The sequence below is a fragment of the Diceros bicornis genome, chromosome 36, assembly GCF_020826845.1.
Source record: "Diceros bicornis minor isolate mBicDic1 chromosome 36, mDicBic1.mat.cur, whole genome shotgun sequence".
In the NCBI taxonomy this organism is placed as follows: Eukaryota; Metazoa; Chordata; class Mammalia; order Perissodactyla; family Rhinocerotidae; genus Diceros; species Diceros bicornis.
The window spans coordinates 30,246,836-30,266,149 of record NC_080775.1 but is presented as its reverse complement, the minus strand read 5'-3'; the positions used below and the strand labels follow the sequence as shown (position 1 = coordinate 30,266,149).

At 36.0% G+C, this 19,314-nt stretch overlaps 1 protein-coding gene across 1 annotated transcript in view; it reads left to right on the top strand.

Moving 5' to 3' along the window:
- The window catches only part of KIF5B (kinesin family member 5B), a 47,230-nt gene that overhangs the window by 9,283 nt on the left and 18,633 nt on the right, over positions 1 to 19,314 (top strand). The window contains exons 3-13 of the mRNA XM_058532727.1: positions 9,255 to 9,328; positions 10,299 to 10,403; positions 10,925 to 10,973; positions 11,544 to 11,599; positions 11,689 to 11,776; positions 13,367 to 13,491; positions 14,713 to 14,817; positions 15,115 to 15,260; positions 16,271 to 16,419; positions 16,869 to 17,062; positions 17,899 to 17,967. Of these exons, the coding sequence (XP_058388710.1) occupies positions 9,255 to 9,328; positions 10,299 to 10,403; positions 10,925 to 10,973; positions 11,544 to 11,599; positions 11,689 to 11,776; positions 13,367 to 13,491; positions 14,713 to 14,817; positions 15,115 to 15,260; positions 16,271 to 16,419; positions 16,869 to 17,062; positions 17,899 to 17,967 (1,160 nt within the window). The remainder of the gene's footprint in view (positions 1 to 9,254; positions 9,329 to 10,298; positions 10,404 to 10,924; positions 10,974 to 11,543; positions 11,600 to 11,688; positions 11,777 to 13,366; positions 13,492 to 14,712; positions 14,818 to 15,114; positions 15,261 to 16,270; positions 16,420 to 16,868; positions 17,063 to 17,898; positions 17,968 to 19,314) is intronic.

The following is a 19,314-nucleotide window of genomic DNA, read 5'->3' as shown; positions in this document are numbered from 1 at the left end:
ATTCTAGGATATTTTTCAATTTTGTATTTTCTAAAATTATAGAACCCTAGAGCTGAGAGGGTATTAAGTGATTATCTGGACTTACTTCTGGTTACTACAGAAATCCCTTTTATCAAAGGGATCTTAGGGCTGGCCCCATGGCTTAGCGGTTAAGTGCGCACACTCCGCTGCTGGCGGCCCGGGTTCGGATCCCGGGCGCGCACCAACGCACTGCTTCTCCAGCCATGCTGAGGCCGCGTCCCATATACAGCAACTAGAAGGACATGCAGCTATGACATACAACTATCTACTGGGGCTTTGGGGAAAAAAATAAATAAATAAATAAAATTTAAAAAAAAAAAGGGATCTTATAGTTAAATAGCCATTATTTTATGATGTGATTTATTCCATTTTTTGACAGATCTAATTGTTAAAAAGTGCTTCTTAGATTAAGGCAAAATCTGTCTTCGTTGTAGCACCAGGGTAGAGGGGTTAGGGTTCAGTATAAAAGTGGACACGTTAAGATTAAGGAGGAGCACAGATAGTTCATCCAGTAACAGGAAAGGTAGAGTTTATGGATGGAAGTAGGTCTGTAGGTGTGATGAAGGGAAAATGTATATGTTCTCTTCATATTAATTCATTTTGTCTGTGATATAGGGAGCAAAATCATCAGAGAGAGTGAGGGTGGGGGAGGAGGTTCTAGGAATAGGTATGAAGTCATCCAGCAGTATAGAAGTGAATGGATTAGGGAAATGGGACAGTATTGCCAGGCAGCATTAAGGGCTCACTTGAGGTTGGCTGCCAAAAGAGTTGAAGTTTACCCATTTGGGCTTTTGCCAGGTGAGTACAAAAGAGGAAAGGAAGGGCAAGAGAATCGAGGATGTAGTGAAGAGAGTAAGAGAGTGATGATAGTGGTGAACCATGGAATCTAAGGTGCATGAGGGGAAGGAGGACACGGGGGTTGGGGGTGGGTTTGAGGGACAGTGAAAAAAGGTGTAAGATTAGTCTGTTTTACTCTCGGAGTCAAAGGTTTGTTGGCATCAGGGTACTAGAAGGTGTAATAGGAGGTGGATACTTGAAATTGAGATTAGGGAGGCAGTGCAGTTAGTAATGAAAAAGTCTAGAGTATGACCATGGAGTTGGCATCTGAAGGAGTAAAGGACAAGATCATGGAGAAGATTAGGTCAAGGATCTGAGAGGCCAGGGTATTTCAGTGGGATCATCTACTATGGACATTGAAACCACGAAGAATTACAACAGGAATGGTATTGGTGAGAGACAGTGGACTGGATGCTGAAATCTGCATAAAATGAGGAAGAATTAACTTGTGATTCTGTAAATGATTGCAACAAAGAGGAACAGGCAGTGTCATCTTTTGTTGGAAGCATCAGATCATTTTCAAAATGGTCTGTCCATCGTGAAACACAGTTATATTACATTCTTTGGTTGTAACATACTTTTGTCATTAGTACAGCCTAAGATTACGTTAGCTTTTTTAATAATATAAAGTCATTGATTCATGAACTCATGGGGAATTTAAATGAGCAGATCTTTTTCACATCTGCTGCAGCCATTGTTTAACCCCAATCCATACTTGAATATTGTAGTTTTTTAATCTTTAAAGCAAGTGTTTAAAGTGCAAATTCCACAGCCACATGCAAAAAATGAAAGTAGACCATTACCTTACACCACACACAAAAATAAAAGTGGACTAAAGACTTGAATGTAAGACCTGAAACCATGAAACTTCTAGAAGAAGGCATAGGCAGTACGCTCTTTGACATCGGTCTTAGCAGCATATTTGCAAGCACCATGTCTGAGCGGGCAAGAGAAACAATAGAAAAAATAAACAAATGGGACTACATCAAACTAAAAAGCTTCTGCACAGCAAAGGAAACCATCAACAAAACGAAAAGACAACCTAACAATTGGGAGAAGATATTTGCAAACCATACATCTGATAAGGGCTTAATCTCCAAAATATATAAAGAACTGATGCATCTTCTCAACAACAAAACTACCAACCCAATTAAAAAATCGTCAAAAGACCTGAACAGACATTTCTCCAAAGAAGATATACAGATGGCCAACAAGCACATGAAAAGATGTTCAATATTATTAACTATCAGGGAAATGCAAATCAAAACTACAATGAGATATCACCTCCTTCCCGTCAGAATGGCTATAATTAACAAGACAGGAAACAACAAGTGTTGGAGAGGATGTGGAGAGAACGGAACTCGCATACACTGCTGGTGGGAGTGCAAACTGGTGAAGCCACTATGGAAAACAGTATGGAGATTCCTCAAAAAATTAAAAATAGAACTACCATACGATCCAGCTATTCCACTGCTGGGTATTTATCCAAAGAATGTAAAAACACTAATGCATAAAGATACATGCACCCATGTGTTCATTGCAGCATTATTCACGATAGCCAAGAATTGGAAGCAACCTAAGTGCGCATTAAGGGATGAATGGGTAAAGAAGATGTGGTATATATACAGAATGGAATACTACTCAGCCATAGGAAACGATGAAATTCAGCCATTTGTGACAACATGGATGGCCACTGAGGGTATTATGCAAAGTGAAATAAGTCAGAGGGAGAAGGTCAAATACCATATGATCTCACTCATTAAGTAGTAAATAATAACAACAACAAACAAACACATAGAGACAGAGATTGGACTGGTGGTTAACAGAGGGGAAGTGAGGAGGGAGGAGGGCAAAGGGATAATTAGGCACGTGTGTGGTGATAGATTGTAATTAGTATTTGGGTGGTGAACATGAGAACATGATGTAATCCATGCAGAAATAGAAGTATAATGATGTACACCTGAAATTTATACAACGTTATAAACCAATGTTACCACAATAAACAAAAAATTAAAAAAATAATAAAAAAAGTACAAATTCCATTTTGTTTATTTTAGCTCTAGATCATTTTGAGTTTTGATTTTAAGTTTCTCTTACTGGGGATCTAAGTTGGCTATCAGCATATTTGATAAGTCTATTGTGTCAAGAACATTGAAGGTTTTTTTTTTTAAGGTCTTTATTTTATTTAAAGACATTGAAGCTTGAAAAATATTACTCTATCCCCACTTTTTTGGGGTTTTTAAAATTTTTTTGTTTGTTTTTGAAAAATGTTACTCTAAATCATTTATAAAATGCTTAATGGGCAGATCTTCTAAAAACCGAATAAAGTTGTTGGCAATTAATGAAATCACACTGGGTATTCAACCAACCAACTTCAGAATCTCTTACCTGCACAGTTGTGTAGTTCGTAGCTTGTCAGCATATCCACAAGCATATGATGAAACTTGGATCCTTTTGTGAAATCATGGTGCATGACTGTGGTATTTAGTATAGTTGAGTGACCCTCTCCAAACAGGAAATGAGGTTAGTTCAGCCATAGCTTTTCCTTAGGTGAAATTTTGGTATACTTGTCTATAGTTCTCGGAATCTATCATTTTTCCCTAAGTTAGTCATCTTCTGTTACCTTTGTTCTCGATGGCTTTTAAAACTTACCTATGGTGGCTGTGAAATTTTTGTCCATGGAGTATAATTCTCTTAGAACATGAAACTTGGTCTCATTTAAAACCCTTCTTTGGCTGTCCTACCCACCTCAGCCTTAAAGTCTCTCTTGACAGCGTTAGTTCTGTTGTTCCATTTTGAGGATAATGTTGTAGAAGATGGTAATAAAATAGGAATACCTCTGTCTTATATCATCTGTTAACATTTTATCATCTTTTCTAGGCAGTGCAGGTCTACTCATTCATTATTCTTTTTCTGAATATTTTAAAAGCTCTTTTTAAAAGCCTTAGTTTTTGTTTTGTTTTTGTAAGACTTGCTTATCCTGAGCTTCTACCTTTCTCATGCTGTTCTAGTGATTTTTATCTCTTTTGTACATCCTTGTTTATATAATCTTTTAATAACAGTTTCATACCTGCCTACCTTTCTCAGAGCTCTTTGAAATTTATTGTCCTGAAGTCCAGAATACATTTCTCCTGCCTTTTGTTCTGTTTTATTGCTGTGTACAGTTCTAAGGTGACATCATTCTCTTCCTGAAATTTCCCTCCTTTTCTCAAACTTTGGTTGCTTTTACTTCACGAGCAAATTCCTGCTTTACTGTTTGGAACCAAGTTCTGAATAGCAGTTCCCTTCTTTGCTTTGTGGTTATGAGCACAGACTTTGGAATCAGACAAATCTAGATTGAATTCTAGGCTCTCTGCCACTTTCTAGCTATTTAACTTTAGCAAGTTACCTCATCTTTCTAAGTCTCCGTTTCCTTTTTTGCAAAGTAAGAGTACTGTGAGGATTTAAAAGATGATTCTGAAGAAGTAATACTTTATCCAGGGCCTGGTACTAAGTAAGCACAGAACAGATATCAACTGCTGTTTGTTTCCTCTATTTTCTGAGAAAGAGAATTATTTTCTTAATGTCATCAGCCATAATCCTACTTGGGACAACTCCTAGCCTAAGATATTTTCACTCTGCAAAATTAGACTTCAAGCAGTTGTTACAACAGATGCTTCTGTCACTGTCTCTTTGCTGCTTCTATGGCAGCTTTGTAATTTATATTAGAAAAGTATCACCTGGCTATGACGTCTTCCTTTTATCTTCACCCAAATGCCATCCACCATTTTGGAGTAGCTTGGATGTAGTAGTAGCTAATGGGTCTCATCTTGAGCGAGGATATGAATGTGGCAGAGTTACCAATAAATACATGGATTTAAGGAGAGAGAGGAGGTGGGAATAGGTGGTGGGTGCCTGGTGAGGTGTGAGAACAGGAAACCAATTAAATACATGGCAAGTTGGAGTTGGGACAGTCATTGGCAGACAGATCAGGTGGAAGGCCATGGTTAGACACTATTGGTAGGCAAGAATCGGCAAAATGATGGGCCAGCTGGTATTTCTTCTGAGAGGTGGATTTGGTGAGCAAGCTGCCAGGAATGACCTGAAAGCAGCTAGTACTCTCTGGGCCCAACAGTCTGCTGAGGTTGCATTGCTTTGTAAATTTCTGTACAACTATGTTACTTTATTGTGTATAGGGCTATTACCTTTCCCTTTTTATAGATTCATTAGATTTTTTCTTTTCTTTTCTTTTCTTTTTGTGAGTAAGATCAGCCCTGAGCTAACATCCATGCCAATCCTCCTCTTTTTGCTGAGGAAGGCTGGCCCTGAGCTAACGTCCGTGCCCATCTTCCTCCACTTCATGTGGGATGCTGCCACAGCATGGCCTGACAAGTGGTGCGTCGGTGCGCGCCCGGGATCTGAACCCCGGCCACCAGCAGCAGAGCACGTGCGCTTAACAGCTGTGCCATGGGGCCGGCCCCTAGATTTTTTCTTTTGAACAAGATTTACCTACTTTTACTCTCTTGAATTTTGAATCTGAGTGATGTCTACAGGTCTGTTTCCCCTGTATTAAGTAGTTGTCATATATTCGATACTTTCTATATGCCAGGCGTCATACTAGGCCTTCATAGATCTCCCAGTACCCACCCTGGCTTCCTGACCTGGACTGTCTGCCACTGTATCCACCTTTAATTTTTCCAGATGTAGCCTGCCATATATTTTAGTTTCTTTGTTCCTTGAGAATATAGTGTAGTGGTTAAGAGCATGTCTTTGGAGCCAATATTGTCTTGGGTTTGCCATCCCAGCTCCATCTTACTAGCTATGGAACTATAGGCAAGTTATTTACCCTCTCCATGCCTCAGTTTCCTCATCTGTAAAAAAGGACAAAAAATAGTACCTTGCATAGAGTTTTGTGAGGATTAAATACATTAATATATGAAAAATTGTTAGAGCCTGGCACATTGTATGCTCTCAGATGTTACCAAAAATAATTTTATATGATGACTTCTAATTCTCACAGTCTTCCCCTAAGCAGACATTTTGCTGATGAGAAAGCTGAAGTTCAGAGAGATTAAGTAGAAGGTGATGTGCAGTTGTAAAAATAGTAAAATAGTATTTACTAAAAAAAATAGTAAAAACAACATATTACTAAATATGTTTTTCTTGTTTACAAAGTATGGAAGAAGTAATATTTGTCCATAGTTGTTCACCAGTCTGTTTCTCACAAGAACAGCAAAAGTATATTTAAAAAGGGGAGGCAGGCTCTAGAAAGATGCTGTGTGTTAGTGATAATAATAATCATTCAACAAGCATTTGAGTTCCTACTGGGTGCCAGGCACTGTGCTAGGAGTTAACACAGTCCTGGCCTTAAGGAGTTTACAGGCTGGTGAGGAAGGCAGATAAGTAAATTGACTGTTGCAATACACAGTGATAAGTATTAAGATTAAATGCAGATGCCCTAAGAACGCGTAGGATGGGACTCTTACCCAGGTTTATTTGAAGGTAGGTTGTGGAGTTGGGTTGGAGGAAGAAGTAAAGCCTGAGTTAGTCTTGAAGGATGCACAAAGAGTAGGAAGGAGAGGGAGGGATGCCTTCCAGGCAGAGAGAAGACACATGGGCTAAGGCATGCCCACATAAGAATAGTATCGCATATGTGATGAACAGCATACATTATGGTATGACTGTGAAGTTGAGCCGTATGAAACTGTCAGATTTGATCATTTTTACTAACAAAACAGCACTGTGAGGGGAAAGATAGTGGGAGTTGGAGCCAAAAAAGCAAACAAGAGCCAGGTCGAAAAGTGCCTAATTTTATCTGATTACAGATGTGTGCTCTCTAGGATTTTCAAATAGGATGAGTATTATTTGTACTTTTTATAGGTTCATACTGAGGATATGTACATTTCATTGTATGTTAATTTTATCTCAGAAATAAAACTGCAAAATACTGAATTCTAGTTAATGGTATATGCATGGTGAAGTATTTAGGTGGAAGTGTATTGAAGTCTGCCGTTTACTTTGAAATGCATTAAGAAAACAAGATGGATAGATACATGATTAAAGCAAACAGAATGATAAAATGTTAATGGTAGAATCTTGGTGGTGGTTATAGGAGTGTTCACTGAAAAATTTATTTAATATTTCTGTATGTTTAGATTTTTTAGTAATAAAATGTTAGGAGTTAAATCACTATAGAAAGCAAAGTCAGGAATGGATTTGAAGGTAGGCAAGAAGTGATTATTTTTCTAATTGGTAAAATGTTACTACTTTAGTGATAAACATGATGTATCTAGAAATCACCTAATCAGTCACTGTTACATCCCCTACACCTATAGCAGGTGCTCAGTAAATATTTGAATGTTGAATATTCCAGTCTCTGTAATCGTGTAAGATTTTTAAAGTTATGCTTGAAATCCCAAATACATATGTGTTGCATACATTTATTAACCTGAGAGCTTTTGTAGAATATAGTTTCATATAACACAAATGTACTTTAATATCATATAGACATATGCTACTAATGTGATCTTGGGAAAGTCACTTATTCATTCACCTACAAATATTTTTTAAGTACCTATTGTGGTTGGTGCTAGATAATTGGATCATATCATGAATGGACCTTTTATAGATCTAACAGAAATTTGGAATTTATGGTTATGTTTTATGTGATTGATCCAAAGATCTTAAGTGGAGGGTATGATGTAGACATACTGAGAACAATTATATATAAAGGAAGTAAATTGGAAAGGGTCTAGAGCTTTTTTCTCTAGATGATTTCTTCTTCGGAATTGCTGACAGAACTACTGCAATCCCATCTATTTTAAATGTGATTCTTGAAATTATTTTGCTTCCCTTCTTAAAACTGAAAAGATTTTACCATTCTTTTTTTGTGTGTGTGTGAGGAAGATCGGCCCTGAGCTAACATCTGCCAATCCTCCTCTTTTTTTTGCTGAGGAAGACTGGCCGTGGGGTAACATCCATGCCCATCTTCCTCCACTTTATATGGGAGGCCGCCACAGCATGGCTTGACAAGCGGTGCGTCGGTGCACGCCCGGGATCTGAACCAGCGAACCCCGGACTGCCGCAGTGGAGCATGCGCACTTAACCACTTGTGCCACCTGGCCGGCCCCTGAAAAGATTTTAAAGGAAAGTTTCAAATGTTCGATGTCTCTTAAAACCTTCCCAGGGAAGTGAGTACTGATACTCTTTTTCATGTTAGTAAATGTTTCTGTAGGAAATCTGTTATCTAGTTAGTTGTGCCCAATGTTGAGATTGTTCTTTCTTTTCTTTTTTTTAATAATCAGTTAAAAAAACAAAGATTGCTTGCTTAACTTATTTACTTACCACTGTTACCATCTGCTGTTTCCAATAGAGGCTTCTCTTTTTACTAAGGCTACCTCTAGAATAGATGTAATTTCAAAGTACCTTTCTTTTTCTTTTTCTTTTTTTTTTTTGTGAGGAAGATCAGCCCTGAGCTAACATCCATGCCAATCTTCCTTCTTTTTTTTTTCCCTTTTTCTCCCCAAAGCCCCAGTATATAGTTGTATGTCATAGTTGCACATCCTTCTAGTTGCTGTATGTGGGACGCCACCTCAGCATGGCCAGCCAAGCAGTGCATCAGTGTGCGCCCAGATCCAAACCGGGGCCGCCAGTAGCGGAGCGTGTGCACTTAACAACGCTAAACCATGGGGCCAGCCCCAACAAAGTACCTTTCTTGTCACCAAAAACAAAACAGAACAGAGTCGGTGAAAGATGGCAATCAAAACGTGACCTTGTTAATTCACATTCCTTTTTTTTCCCTTCAGCCTAGTAAAGGGGTAGGACTGGGCTTGTTATACTTTGTATAGGGAGGATGGTATGGATTTGTGAGGTTTTACCACCGGTTAACGAAGAGTCAATAGTCCTCTATTTCTAAAAGCTAATTTATGTATATGTAAATTAGTAGAGCATTTTTTTCTTTTACATCACGTGAAGCTTTGGAATACAGACGTAATGTCATTTGAGATGTACACTGACATAAGAGATGATTATAAGCTATGGAATTTAAGATTTGTTTTCTGTTGACCACAGAAAGTAATTCTGGGCTGGAAAGCAAGTAATTGCTTAGATGGATCATCACTAAGGAAATTGCTATTAAATGTATTCTTATTTATTTCCTTTACAATCTTTTAAAATCTTTTATGTACTAAACTTTGGTTCTGATGGAATCTTTCGTTAGTGTAAAGAAAATCTAAATCTTCCTCACCATTCTTCCCACAAATATTTTATTATGCAGATTTGATTATGCATGGATAAGAAACGGGGTTAATGTGTATGTGAATTTTTTTAGTGTTTTCTAACATTCTTAAGTAATTTCTTATGAATCTTGCTTAGGAAAAAAATCCCCTGAAGTTTAAATTCTCTTATTTTCTCAATAGATGTACTTGAGGGATATAATGGAACAATATTTGCTTATGGACAGACATCCTCTGGGAAGACACACACAATGGAGGTAACATTTTATAATCTGTACTTGGGTGTAGTTTGCAGTACAGACAATACATTCATTCATTATTTGTGAAATTATTTTACCATGCTTAAACATCTTTATTTCCTCTCTATTGCTTTCTCTGATACGAATTGTATACCAGTAACATCACTGGAATCTAATTAGTTCTTGAATTTGAATAGTGATATTATATCCAGCTTTGTTTTATCAATTAGCATAACCACAAGATTATGAGTATTTTAGAATTAAATAGGAATTTTCTGTCACCCTATAATAATGAGAAATTTTGAAATTTTGAATGTTAGTGTTTTCAGTTCTATTCAGAGAAATTTTTTCTTCCTCTCCTTGAACCACCCCCCCCCCCCCCGCAAATACCTGCCAGTCTTCTCTGATAAGAATGTCTCCACAGTTATCGGTGCTACTATTAATAATAGATGTGGACCTGCTCAGGCTTTGCTTCTAGAAAACAGCCTCTGATCTTCTGCCACTGCTACAGAGCATCTGCTTTTACCATTTATCTGAGCATACTGTATAAAGCAAATGACTGCTATTTTAGTGTAACTCATGTTACTCATTTTCATAAAGTCATAGAGAACAAGGACATTCGTAGCATTTCTGTGAATTTGACTTGAAGTAGAAGGAGTAATTCAGATATATATATATGGAAAGAAGCTAAAGCCTTTCCTAGAATATGTTCATTTACAAGCATGAATAATCTAAATCTAATGATTAAATAATAAGCTAAGATCAGTTGGTAACCCATGTGGTGGACACACAGTATTTATGTGTAACTTACTAAAGTATATAATAGTTGAATTGGGTTTTTTAGATCTTTGTAGAGTCATTTTCTCCAAGAAATGGCAATAATTAGAATTCTTATCCTCTATTGACTGTAAATTGTAGATTAAAAGTTTTGAATTTTAATTCATACTTCATAGTTTGTTTAAGAAGTCTAGTTTTGTTTTCTGTTTAGGGTAAACTTCATGATCCAGAAGGCATGGGAATTATTCCAAGAATAGTACAAGATATTTTTAATTATATTTACTCCATGGATGAAAATTTGGAATTTCATATTAAGGTAAAATCCTTGGGGAAAGATTTTATTTTATTCTACACCTAGAATAATTTTGTTCAAAAAATTAATAAATGCTAATTTCCTTTTAAAAATATTTTTAAATATTTTCAAAATTATTTTATGGACGGGTATAGTTGAAAGATCATTAGAGTTAGTAAATGTGGATTCTTCATCTGTCATTAGATGACCTTAAACAAGTTAGCTAAGTCTTTTTTCCCTTATCCTCCTTCTCAGTAAAATAAAGGAGTTTGTTTTAGTATAGAACTCAGAAGTTCTTGCTACTCTAGTTAATCTCTAATTCATTTTAGGTGAATATATATGTAATGAAAACTGCTTTTTAGTTAAATAAGGGAATTTAGGACTTCCCGTTAGAATACGAGCTGTGGCTGAGTTGGTAACTCTGACCCCCGAGTCTGGATGGTGCCTGGCACTTGGACCCCAGTAAATATTAAATGAATAAGTGAATAAATTATTTTATAATTTTAATTGGTTGAGCTTTTTTCCTTTATTTCTTTGTCTTTTAGGTTTCATATTTTGAAATTTATTTGGATAAGATAAGGGACCTATTAGATGGTAAGTTAAACTCTTTGATTGTTGGAAAATGTCATATATTACTTTATTTAGTAGTAGATGTGAGACCATTTCTTAGTAACCTATATGAAATTGACTTAAATTATAGGAAACAGACATTTAAAATTTTTTCTTTTAAAGGTTTAGTTGAATGCCTTTGGCACAGAGAATAATTTATTTAAAGCTCATATTTATGAGTGCCTCTTAAATAGTAATTTAGAGCATTGGACTGGAATTAGAGAACTTGAGTCCTGAATTCTAGTCTTCTCTCAGCTGTCAGTTAGATACATTATCCTTGGGCATTGAACCACTCTGGCTTAATGTTCTTGTTTCCAAATGTTGGTGGTAGAAATTGGACTGGACCTAAAATTCTATATTACTTCCTTGGTTTCTCTTTAAATCTCCTGCTGTTTCTGCGAGTCTTACTTTAATAGTGATGTTTTCATATTTTTCAAGTTTACCTGTTGCTATTAGGCTGCTCGGGGAAGGAAGCAATCGATTGAATTAGCTGTTTCACAGCGAGTCTTAGCGTTTAGGAGAATGTTACTAGTATTACTTCTTTTTCTTTTTCAGTTTCAAAGACTAACCTTTCAGTTCATGAAGATAAAAACCGAGTTCCCTATGTAAAGGTACTTTATATAATATAGAATGATTGTTTAGAAAGGCCCTGTAATAAAATTTTTTAAATATCCGTACTTAAAAAAAAATTATTTTACAGGGTTGCACAGAACGTTTTGTATGTAGTCCAGATGAAGTTATGGATACTATAGATGAAGGAAAATCTAACAGACATGTAGCAGTTACAAGTAAGTAAAATATTTTTTTTAACACTTAGTTTAAGGTACAAAACTACCTTAAAATATCTTTATCGAGCTGATTAATTCTAAGACTTTGCTTTGTGAAATAATGCTTTAGACGTTTTAGCAAGGCAACAAAATCTGGCAACTGTTACTGAATTCTCTACCTTTTCAAGTCCTCCTATTTAAATCCCCTTATTCTATTTTTTTCACCTAACATTCGTCGAATTACATCATCCCCTTTATCTCCCCACAGCAGGAGCCTTGGTTCCGGTTGTAATGATGTCTTGCCTAAATCATGCAGTAATTTTGAAGTAACCTTCCTGCTTAAAGTCATCACCCTATCACATACATTTAAAATGAACTCTCATGACTTCCCTGTTCTTAAGCAATAAAGGTTTAAAGCACTACTGTGGCACACATGGCCCTCACTTAATATGTCTCTTTGCTCGTGCAGGGTGTTACCTTTTGCAACCCAGGCTTTCTTATCTCAACACCCCCATCTACTCTTACCTACCCAGTATTCCAGACATTCTGAATGACTATTTCTCTGAACATTCCAGTCTTCCTTTGCTAGTTCATTGTGGTCATCTCTCTGGAATGACATTAACTAGTGCCCTCCACCATTATTTCCAACCACTTGTCCATCTTTTAGTCTCAGCACATACATTTTCTAATTGTCTTAGAAGAATTAACCTTTCAGTGAGAATACAAACATATGTCATGTGCTACCCCAGGAAGATAGAATTATCTATCTTAGAACACCTAAGAGAGGAAATGCACTATAATGGTTAAGAGACTAGAAAATAAGCCAGATGTCAAATTCCGTCCTTCCATTTACCAGTTGTTTGACTTGAACAAATTATTTAACTTCTCTTTGCCTCAGTCTCCCCATCTATAAAGTAGACATAATTATAGCAGGTATTTTTTTTAGAATTTAATGAGTTATTGTATGTCAAAGCATAGAATTCTTGTTCTTATTACAAATAGCCATCATCCATAATTGGATTAAAAGTAGGGGCAATGTTTTGTGTGTGTGTGCGTGTGTGCGCGCGTGCGCGCACATAGGAAAGTTCCCTTGCACGTATTATGAGTATAACATGTTAATTAAGTAAATGAAGGAATACTGGAAGGAAAAAAGTACTTGGAAAAATCATTTTTTTGTTCTTAGACACTGTTTTTCTTTTTACTTATATATTAGTTCCAAGAAATAAAATTAAATTTTTATGTTGTTTTGGGTGCATGTAAAACTTGCTTCATATGAGGAGGTGAGGAATTCAAAGACGAGCTCTATAAACAATAGCAATATTGCTGTTTATGAATTCAGAAAAATAACCTGCTTAAAATTGAGACACTAACGTAAAAGAATTCTATGATTTTTATTTTTAAACATTCTACATCACCAGCTGGGCAGCTGAGAACATTTCCTTGGAACAAATCCCCAGCACTATCAGAAGAGTGCTTAGAGAGCCATGGTTCATTGTGTGATGCCTTTTTATTTCCTAAAATAAAGAAGTGCATTTCTCTTTTCAAAAGAAAGAAATTATTAGTAAGGGAAAGCCATGTTTGCTTATAGTTGTTTGTCTGATTTCATTGCAGATATGAATGAACATAGCTCTAGGAGTCACAGTATATTTCTTATTAATGTAAAACAAGAGAACACGCAAACGGAACAAAAGCTGAGTGGAAAACTTTATCTGGTCGATTTAGCTGGTAGTGAAAAGGTAAAATGTTTATATTTTGATAGATACCTAAGCATTTTTATAAACTTTTGCTTGAATTTGGACTTACACATTATTCATTGTTACATCTTGAAAACTTTTATCAAATTGGATTTGGTAATATTTTTGAGAATTACAAGCATTGTTGCCAGTGCTTTATTATTACGTAAACTGAGTAATGAGTTCCAAATTATCGTCATTTGGGCCATAGTCCAATTCAACTAATAGGTGTTACCTTTGATTTAAGATGTACGTTTTTATTGAGAATGTTCAGCATATGTCTTTATGAATTTTATTAGGTATCTTTTTCATAACTTGGTGTCTTTATCCATATTGGCCGTGGGCTCCCTATGAAAACTTACTGGTTTGAGTGTACTTATTTCTTTCCTTTGGATGATTATTTCATTATTACAGTCCTACACAGTCTGTTTCTAGTTTATGTCAAAATAAGTTCGAATATCTTAATATTGAACCTCTGTGACCATTTTTGCTGTTCTGCTAATTTTGTCTCTTATTAGAATGACATACCTATTCCTTTCTACTCAAAAGTCTTAGACATATCCTTTAAAGCCTATCTCTAAATTTGTGAATTCTGAGAAGATCTTTAGCCAACTTTGCTAACGTTGCTATCCTATCTTTAACATATGTATTTTACATTTTTTTAAAGAAGCAAGTTTGCTTAAATATTTAAATTCCATTTCTGCGGGGGCCGGCCCGGAAGCATAGTGGTTAAGTTTGCGCATTCTGCTTCGGGGGCCCAGGGTTCGCTGGTTGATAGCCTGGGTGCGGACCTACGCACTGCTCATCAAGCCATGCTGATGCAGTGTCCCACATAGAAGAGCTACAACTCTACAACTATGATACACAGCTATGTACTGGGGCTTTGGGGAGAAAAAAGAAAAAGACGACGACTGGCAACAGATGTTAGCACAGGGCCAATCTTCCTCAAACAAAAGAATGAAAATAAATTCCATCTCTGTTTTCCAAAAGTTACATCATCATTATGCTTTAGCAAATTTTAAAAGGTTCCTTTTTTCTAATGTAGCAAAGGGGACTAACAAATTAGTAAACTACAAGTGTACATATAAATGTATACTTGGCAAAGAAAATCATAAAGCTTTTCATTTTCTTTCTTTTTTGCTGGTCATTGATCACCTCTAAACTTTTTAGAAAATCATCTTAAACTTGTAGTTTTGTTTTGTTCTTTTGAAATCTTACGTATAGGTTAGTAAAACTGGAGCCGAAGGTGCTGTGCTGGATGAAGCTAAGAACATCAACAAGTCACTTTCTGCTCTTGGAAATGTCATTTCTGCTTTGGCTGAGGGTAGTGTGAGTATATGTCATCTGCTTTTCTATTGTTACGGGGAATTATTTAAATACAGGTGTGTGTATATATATGCATGGATGTATGAGTGAGAGAGAGTGACTATTTGAATCAGTATGTGTGAATTAGTTGTCTTTTAGGAACTTACAGTATTAGTATGTATATCCTAGTTCCCATCTTAATATAAGCAGTTAAGGTAACTGAAATCATTTTGTAATTTATTTAAAGTAGTATATTTATATAACTAATTTTATTATTTAGAAACCCACTGGTCTTAAATGCTTGTTTGTTTTTGTATGTAGACGTATGTTCCGTATCGAGATAGTAAAATGACAAGAATCCTTCAAGATTCATTAGGTGGGAACTGTAGAACCACTATTGTAATTTGCTGCTCTCCATCTTCGTACAATGAATCTGAAACAAAATCTACACTCCTATTTGGTCAAAGGTTTGTTTTTAAGAAAATACAGAGCCTAAAGTAGACATGCATTTTGTTTATTAAATTTGGGAAAATGTTAGGTAGATATTATTCAAATCAGCGCATATTGTTAGTGCGTTAGACACAGCTTTTTAGTTGAGAGACAGATAATAAAAAGCAAGGGGTGGGGCCGGCCCAGTGGCTTAGCGGTTAAGTGCGCACGCTCTGCTACTGGCAGCCCGGGTTCGGATCCGGGCGTGAACCGACACACTGCTTGTCTGGCCATGCTGAGGCGGTGTCCGACATACAGCAACTAGAAGGATGTGCAGCTATGACATACAACTATCTACTGGGGCTTTGGGGAGGAAAGGGGAAAAAAAGGAGGAGGATTGGCAATAGATGTTAGCTCAGGGCCCGTCTGCCTCAGCAAAAAGAGGAGGATTGGTATGGATGTTAGCTCAGGGCTGATCTAACTCACAAAAAAAAAGCCAGGGGCATTTTTTAGGCTGCTTGGGTTTGAATTACATTTAGTGCACGTTAAAATCAGATGCTAACTTTAGTCACATTCATGTGAGAAGCTTTAATTCAGCATTAAAGAAAATAAGTATTTGAATAAGATACTAAAGTAAAGGCCTGACAAATATAGTGCTGTGTTAAGCCTGCTGACATCTGTGACAGGTTCAGATAATGAGCTGATGACCATATATGAGATGGTTACCCTAAGAAAAATCAATAATGGTAACTTTGACCTTCAAAAATAATTTCTTTTCTTAATTCAGGCTTCCAAATGAATTGGAAAAATATAGGCCCTTGTTTTTGATCCTCATCAGGAGGTGGTTTTTTTTTAGCTATTCACAGATGTTGGGGCTGACCCAAACTTACTTGAGTTGTGAATAAGCACTATGCTAATTATAGCTCTTAGTATTTAGTCAAAGAGATAACTGGACAAGAATAGTTAAATTACATAGTCAATAAACATAGATATCAATTGAAAATAATTTGTCACATTCTTTTTTTCTCCAATTACTTACTTCTCTTAGGGCCAAAACAATTAAGAACACAGTTTGTGTCAACGTAGAGTTGACTGCAGAACAGTGGAAAAAGAAGTATGAAAGAGAAAAAGAAAAAAATAAGACCCTGCGAAATACCATTCAGTGGCTTGAAAATGAACTCAACAGATGGCGTAATGGTAATAACTTAAGAATTTGTCATTTTGAGTTTGTTGAATACAGATTTAGAGCTATTTTGTAAATTTGAGATTCTGATATGAATATAAGTGAAAATAACAAAGCATATCCATTTTCACTTTTTAGGCATTAGGGATCGTCAAATAAAAATGAATAAAATCTTTTACATTAAATTCTGATTTTACCTGAAATAATAAATAGAGGCATAAAGGCCAACTAGGAAGCTATAGAAGTCACAAGATGTCAAGGTACCTAGATTAGGGTGGAAGCAATAAAAATTGTAAGATTTGGTGACTGAACTTAGAAGATGAGGGCGAGTCAAAGGTAGTTGCATCTTTACAAATCTCAGGGACTGAGCAGATAAGAAAATTGGTAAGAGTTGCTGAAACTGAATAAAATTGAAATTAGTTTTAGGTGGATTTTTGTTAACCTTTCTATTGTCTTATTTTAGGAGAGACAGTGCCTATTGATGAACAGTTTGACAAAGAGAAAGCCAACTTGGAAGCTTTCGCAATGGATAAGGATATTGCTATTACCAATGATAAACCTGCAGCCACAATTGGAGTGACTGGAAGCTTTACTGATGCTGAAAGAAGAAAATGTGAAGAAGAAATTGCTAAATTGTACAAACAACTTGATGACAAGGTAGTTATTGTTCACATTCTATTTTGTTTTAGAATATTTTTGGCATGGGTATTTTTATTTTCTAATTTTAATATTATGGGTTCTCGTGACCTGTATACAGCTTCTATGATTTCTGTTAACCTTTTGAAAACCATTGTAGTAACAGAACATATAAAATTACAATTTTCATTTCTGTATAGAAACTGTGTATGAGGCCTATCTCACCCCTCCCCCCTTTTTTTAAGCTAAAAGAACTTTCTAAAGGAAATTTGGCATTGGGTCATTGGAGAGCCTTAATGAAATGCCTCTTAGCATCGGGGATGTGAGGACTCTAATAAAAGATGAGGCAAGAGGTTAGATAGAGGAAACAGAATAGAGTGGAAATAATATCTTCTGCTTTGATTATATCAGTCAGTAGTGTGAAAAATGACAAAATGAGCAATAAAGAGACTGGAAGAAAATAGTTCTGGTTTTGTTTTTGTCCTTTGTTTTTAGGTGGTAATTTTTATGTATTTTAAGCAAAGATGGCAGGGTTGACATGGCTGCATGGCCATTATTTTCAATAATAGCTTTAAACATATTAATTATTTTTTAACATTTAAAATATGTAATGAATAGCTTTCATAAACATAAGCCTTTTTTCTTATTGCATGATAAATTTATGTTACAACTATTGATAATCAAAAGAAATTCCATCTGTTTTAGCATTTTCTTAAGAAAAGAGATTGTAATAAGCTATGTTGAATTTGGAGAAACAGTGATGAAATATTGGGAGCAGGTAGTTATCTTACAATTTGTGTTAGGAAACAGAACCAGGTCGTGAGCTACTTGGTTAACATGTTACTTTAAAATGCTAGGATGAAGAAATTAATCAACAGAGCCAGTTGGTAGAGAAACTGAAGACACAAATGTTGGATCAGGAAGAAGTAAGTTGAATACCTTTCATATTCCTTCCAGAAAAGCTTTATAGTTCGTCATTATCCTTTAAACATAAAAGATGAAGGAATCCACAGAGCTCAGTACATACCAGAGTACTTTTTAAAAAGTTTTGAATATGTCCGTGCTCCACTGGGGATATCCTATGACATTGATATGTGGATTAAAGCAAAGATTGATTTCCTCTTTAGGTTTTGTGTTGTTTTTTTTTTAAGTTTGAATTCTATCTAACTAGAGAGGAGAGGATAACTTTTTCTTAGTATTTATTCTTTAACACACGTCTGCTGGAATTTTTAACGCTGTCTTATACTTCCCTGCTTGAAGTACAGTGCTGTTTTATCTCCTTATTCTTCCCAAAACAGTTGTTTTTTTTGTTTTGTTTTGTTTTGTTTTTTGCTGAGGAGGATTAGCCCTGAGCTAACATCTGTGCCAGTCTCCCTCTATTTTGTATGTGGGTCGCTGCCTCAGCATGGCTGACGAAGTGGTGTAGGTCCACGTCTGGGATCCGAACCCATGAACAAACCTGGGCTGCTGAAGCAGAGTGTGCCAAACTTAACTACTATGCCACGGGGCCAGCCCTAAAACATTTCTTACAGATTCTTGGGAAAGACTTATTACACTGAGCTGGAGTAACCTTAGACTCCCCCTCCCTTAATGAGAAGTATGTCCACATGGAAATGACAGAAGGGATATAAAAAGCACAATGTTTTATTCTCATTCATTCACTTAAACATACAGGTACAGGTCTAAAGGAATTATTAAAGAGAGAAAATATTGATTTCTGAATTGCATTGATATAAGTCTAAAGGGATTATTAAATAAGAGAAAATATTAATTTCTGAATTACATTGACTTTATCTTTAATAATTCTGTAATTTTGGGTATGACCCTTATTGTGGGAATGAGAATGTCAATAGAATCATTTTTTATTCCTTCACCATTTCTACCCTCATCTAATCTGTTGTTCATTTCTACCATCTTTCCTTTCATCTTAGTTCTTCCAAGATTCTCTTGTCTAGTTTGTCACCTAGTTTGGACCTTCGTTTTATCTCACCTGGGAGAGCAGGGGGATAATTGAAAAACGGTCTTTCGTTTAAGGTTTGTTTTGGGGATGGGGCAAAGACTGTACAGCTTCAATACGAAAGAGATACCCACCATCAGTCAAATTAATTCTGGCCAAATCATCTTTATACTTATTTCAACTATAGCATTGTTTCTCAAAGGGGCGCTAGTAACAGTTGCCTAATTCCTCATTATATTGTTCTGTCCTGTGCGTTGTAGGACATTTAGCATCCCTAGCCCCTACTTCTAAGTGCCATTAGCGTTCTGCCCCATTA